The sequence below is a fragment of the Nannospalax galili genome, unplaced genomic scaffold (genome assembly GCF_000622305.1).
Source record: "Nannospalax galili isolate Female #2095 unplaced genomic scaffold, S.galili_v1.0 scaffold635, whole genome shotgun sequence".
Classification (NCBI taxonomy): domain Eukaryota; kingdom Metazoa; phylum Chordata; class Mammalia; order Rodentia; family Spalacidae; genus Nannospalax; species Nannospalax galili.
This window is the reverse complement of record NW_008335836.1, coordinates 395,887-400,939: the sequence shown is the minus strand read 5'-3', so window position 1 is coordinate 400,939 and position 5,053 is coordinate 395,887. Positions and strand designations below refer to the sequence as shown.

The 5,053-nt window shown below is 41.7% G+C and overlaps 1 protein-coding gene across 1 annotated transcript in view; it reads left to right on the top strand.

Annotated features, from left to right (window-relative positions):
* Window positions 1-1,606: 1,606 nt before the first annotated feature.
* LOC103732090 (olfactory receptor 51I2-like) overlaps window positions 1,607-5,053 on the top strand; it is a 13,280-nt gene continuing 9,833 nt past the window's right edge. The window contains exons 1-2 of the mRNA XM_008830610.1: window positions 1,607-1,634; window positions 2,672-2,890. Of these exons, the coding sequence (XP_008828832.1) occupies window positions 1,607-1,634; window positions 2,672-2,890 (247 nt within the window). The remainder of the gene's footprint in view (window positions 1,635-2,671; window positions 2,891-5,053) is intronic.

The following is a 5,053-nucleotide window of genomic DNA, read 5'->3' as shown; positions in this document are numbered from 1 at the left end:
AACCTTTGCTTTACTGGGACAATTGATGCTGGTTAGCTGGGGCTGAAAAATCAGCTGTAAGTAACAAGAGACCAGCATCACTGTGGTGAGTCTTCTGGGAGGTATTTCTTCAGGTTCAGCACCCAAAGGGGACCTGCACCTCTATTTCAAGCTGGAAGCAGGACTTGGTAATGTGTAAGAGTCTCCTGCATGGTTCTGGTGTTGAAAGCATGAAGGGGTCACAGAGAGCAGCTGAGGCTTGGCACTCTGAGAGGCCAGGAAAGGCCATAGGTGAAAGTGCAGCTTCAGTTGCAATGAAGACCCCAGGATTGAAGGGGTCATGGAGAAAATCTGAGGCTTTGCACCCCAAGAGGCAAGAAGAGGCCTTTGGTGAAGGCATAGCCTCAGTTTCAGTGGAGATTCCAGCTTTTTGGAGATGCCAGGACCATGGGATGACCACCAAGGACAGCAGTAAGTGTGGAATGGAGCTGGCTTGGGTCTATGAGATGAGCTGAGTGTGCTGTAGACTGCAGAGTCAGAGCAGTGGAGCTGCCAGTACCCTTTGGAGCCCAGAAGATCATGAGTGAATCCCAGATGTCCAGCCTCGATCTACTTTGCTGGACTTTGGTTTTGCTTAGGTGTGCCCTATTCTTCCCTTTGAAATAAGACAGTACTTGTTTTGGATTTTACAGAAGCCCACAGTTAAAAGACTTTTAAAAGAGACTATGAGCTTTTAAGTGTTTGGGTTTTTTAAGGACTGTGGGAGTTTTTAAGGTTGTACTGTCTTATGTTGTGATATTAACACCATATCTTGGGGACAGAAATTGGAAAGTTATGGTTTAATAGTGATGTTTGTATGTCAAGTTGACAACGGGTCAATTGTGCTCGATAGCTTTAGTATCAACTTGACACACCTGGGTTGAGGGAGCCTCAATTGGGGAATTTGCTCTATTGGACTGGCCTGTGGCCATGTCTGAGGGGCATCTTCTTGATGAGTAATGTGGGAGGACCCAGCCCACTGTGGGTGGTGCCACCCCTGGGCAGGTGGGCCTGTGTTGCATAAGAAAGCAGGCTGAGCAGGGGCCAGGAGAGCAAGACAGTAAGCAGTATTTCTCCATGGCCTGTGCTCCAGCTCCTACCTCTAGGCTCCTGCCCTGAGTTCCTACCTTGGGCTCCCTGATGAACTGTGATCTGGGAGATGTAAGACCAATAAACCCTTTCCTCCCCAAGTTGGTAGTGGTCAGAGTATATTGTCACAGCAATGAAGAACAAACTAGAACAGATATTTTCTATGAAATATGCAAAAGCAAGTTCAGAGGCATTTTATATATTTCATGTTTTGTCTAAAACAGCTTTCAATGGGAACATAATTATTGATATAAACTTGATGTTATGATGCTTAAATAAATATTATTGGTAACTAGCTGTTTCTCTTTTGCTATAGTGTTAACAAGTGGTGAAAGGGGTGAAAGAAACAATCAGTTCTTACAAACTCATAATGTAGCCTCAGGAAAGAATGGTAATGGTGATGATATCTGATGATTAATTTTAATTGTTCTTACAATCTAGCATTGCCTAGCAAGATTGTTTCAATGAAGACTTACCTAGATTAGGTTTACATGTGGGAATGTCTATGAGAAATTGCCTGTACTATGGTAAGTGATGTGGCAAGCTGCAGGCTACAGTGGGAAGAAACACTCCAAGTTTGATCACTGGGCATATGCATAGAGAAAGTGAGCAGAGTTTTCAGCAACCATTCTTCTCTGCTCTTTTATTCATATAGGACGTCATAGCTGTTTAGTTCCTACCATCTCATGTCCACACTATGATTCACTATAACCTGAAATGTGAACTAAAATAAACATTTTCTCTCCTAAGTTGTTTGTCAGGGTATTTTATTAGAGTAACAAAGGCAAAAGTAGGACACTGCAGTAAATTAGATTCTTTCACTATAGGGAGAAGACTGTCAACCTCAACACTCCATATTAAACATCATGGTCCTTTTCAACACCAGCACCTATGGACCCTCCCTTCTGACTGGCTTCCCTGGCCTGGAGGACTCATATACAGCAATACCCTTCTTGTTCTGTTCTCTCTATGCCATTGCTTTGATGGGAAACAGCATCGTCTTAGTGGTTATTCAGGTGGAAACAGCCCTTCATACAAACACCCATGTACTTTTTTCTCTCTGTGCTGGCCGCCAGTGACCTGGGAATCTGTGCTACCACCTTGCCAATGGTACTTGAGGTTTTTTTGGTTTAATGATCATGAAATACACTTTGATGTCTGCCTCACCCAAATATTTTTCATCCATGTTTTTTCCCTGGTGGAATCAGACATTCATATTATCATGGCTTTTGACTGCTATGTGGCCATCTCCAACCCACTCAGGTACACTACTATTTTGACTAATGTAAACATTGCCAAAATAGTTGTGGGTCTCTAAGTGCAGTCTCTGGCTATCTTCTTTCCAGAACCATTTCTCATCAAGCGACTGAGGTTTTGTGAGGCCAATGTGCTGTCCCATTCCTACTGTCTACACCCAGATGTCATCAAGCTCTCCTTCTCTAACCACTGCCTTAGTAGTATTTATGGCCTCATCATTGTTATCATCACCTTTGGAATGGACTCTGTATTCGTTCTTCTGTCTTATCTGACAATACTGATCCCTGTATTGGGCATTGTCTTCCAGGTGGAACAATTCAGGGCTCTCAACACCTGTGTCTCCCACCTCTGGGCTGTACTGCTGGTCTATGTCCCATGCTGGGGGTGTCTAACATCCATCGCTTTGGGAAGCATGTTCCACCTGTGGTCTCCATTATAATGGGATATGTTTACCTCCTGGTACCTCCTGTCCTCAACCCTGTTGTATACTGCATTAAGACCCGGGAGATAAGAACTCGCATTTGGGGTAATCTACTAAAATCATAGTGGAGAGGAAGTCAGGGTGTGTTGTAGATTTCTTGGATCACCCGTGTGGAATTACTGTTAACTTGCACAATAAAAATGATTGATTATGTAGCACTTTTTTATTTTCACTATCTTAATGTGCATGATTTTTATTATTCTAAAACATTTTTAATTTGTTATATTTCTAATTGATAAATGATTATTGTCACTTTTATGGACACAATGTTATGTAACATGTAAACACTGTGCAATCACCAAATCAGTTCATACCATATTCATTTACAAACATTTAACATTTGTTTGTTGTGAGAACGTTCAAAATCTCTACCACCCATTTTGAAGCATCCTATACACTATTTTGACTGCTACCAGCATATTGTCAAACACACACTAATCCTTAGTCTTCAGAATTGTACATATTGATTTAAAGCATCCTGTACCCCACCCTTTTTATGTAACAGGAACAATAACTATGAACTATAATTTCCTCAAGAAGCTAATCTATAATCAATGACTGTACCGATAAACAGTGAGCACATCATGATGCATGTCCTCAGGAAGTCCATGATATACATGGAAATTGGTGTTGGAAGTTTGTGAGGGAACATATAGGCATTCATTCATTACCAGCTGTGTTATAACCTGACTTCATGGAAAATAGTAATTTATATCCCAGTGATACTTCTTTTTTCTTTTCCTTAGTGTCTGTTCATTCTAAAATTATATCTAGTGGGAACACACACACACACACACACACACACACACACATACACACACACAAGTTTCATACATGTGTACTTTATTTGCATCATTTCCATACCTCCCTATCCCTTAATTATTTTCACATCACTCCAATTCCTCTTAATTTCATCCTTTAAATATTTTTATTGAGCTTTTGTAATTTCATGCAACAGTTCTTAATTAAATTTAGACCCACTCCCCTATCCACACCTCCCCCATCCTTCCACCAGACCTCATGTATTTCTCCATATATATCAAGTCCTATCCAGTCAAGCATTTAGACCCAGATGCCTTTCAGTGCAAATGTGTCCACTGGAGTCTAGTCGGTCCATCTAGAGATCATGCATAAGGCATACTATCCCTCACACTGTAGAAATAAGTCTCCAGTAGTTCTCATTATAGTGCCTGCCTATCACCCATTTCTCTCCTCCCCTTAGAGCCCTTGTTTAATGGTGTTTGCATGGGTCCTGGGCTTGATGCCACCATTTCCACAAGTTTGCATTTGCAAGCTTCCAGTGGCCTGAAAGCCTCTGCTTCCCTGTGTTCTTGAAAAAACCCTGGCTCTTAAAATCTTTCTGCCCCCTCTTCCACAACAGTCCCAGAACTGTGGGTGAATGAGATTCCAAAGAGAAATCCTATCCACACTCGGCAGTCTCTTAGTCTTTAAAACTTGGCCAGTTGTGGATATATGTGTGCATCGCATTCTTCTGGCTAAGGAAGTTTTACTGGTGAGACCTGAGAGATACATTTGTTTTCTGTACCCCTTGCACTGCTATGTTCCATGAGCCTTAGTTGTAGAGGTTCAAATGTAGATGTGTCATCTAGTACTGAGCATCTCTCAGACATATGTTCTCCATGCCTTACCACTTGTACAATTCTGCAATAGCCTCCATCAGTTGCAAAATGAAGCTTCTTTGATGAGTGGTGTATGGTATGCTAGTCTGTAAATATAAGGATCGATGTTTAGCATATAGTAAGAAATTTTACCTGGGGTGGTGGCCCATGTCTATAGTCCCAGCACTTGTCAGCAGAGGCAGGCAGATCTCTGTGAGTTCAAGGTCAGCCTGGTCTACATAGCAAATTTCAGGCCAGCTGGGGCTACAGGGAGACCCTGTTTCAAAAAGAAAAAAAATGAAAGAAATTTTATTTGTCTAGAGATATGAAAGAGATAGGTTTTTCTCTAGTGTCTGTGTCCTCTCCTGCCATGTGTATTTGGCTGTGCTTAGAGTACCATCCATGAGTTCACTCCCATTGAGCGGGCTATAAGTTCAATTAGATAGCTGCTGATTGTCTCCCAGATAATAGTACCACTACTGCACCGGCATCAATAGATGTAATTTGTCATGCCAGACATTATGATTATTAGAATTTAAGGCTGGGTTGGGCCTTTTCTTTGATTATTATTCTCTCTCTCATGCATATA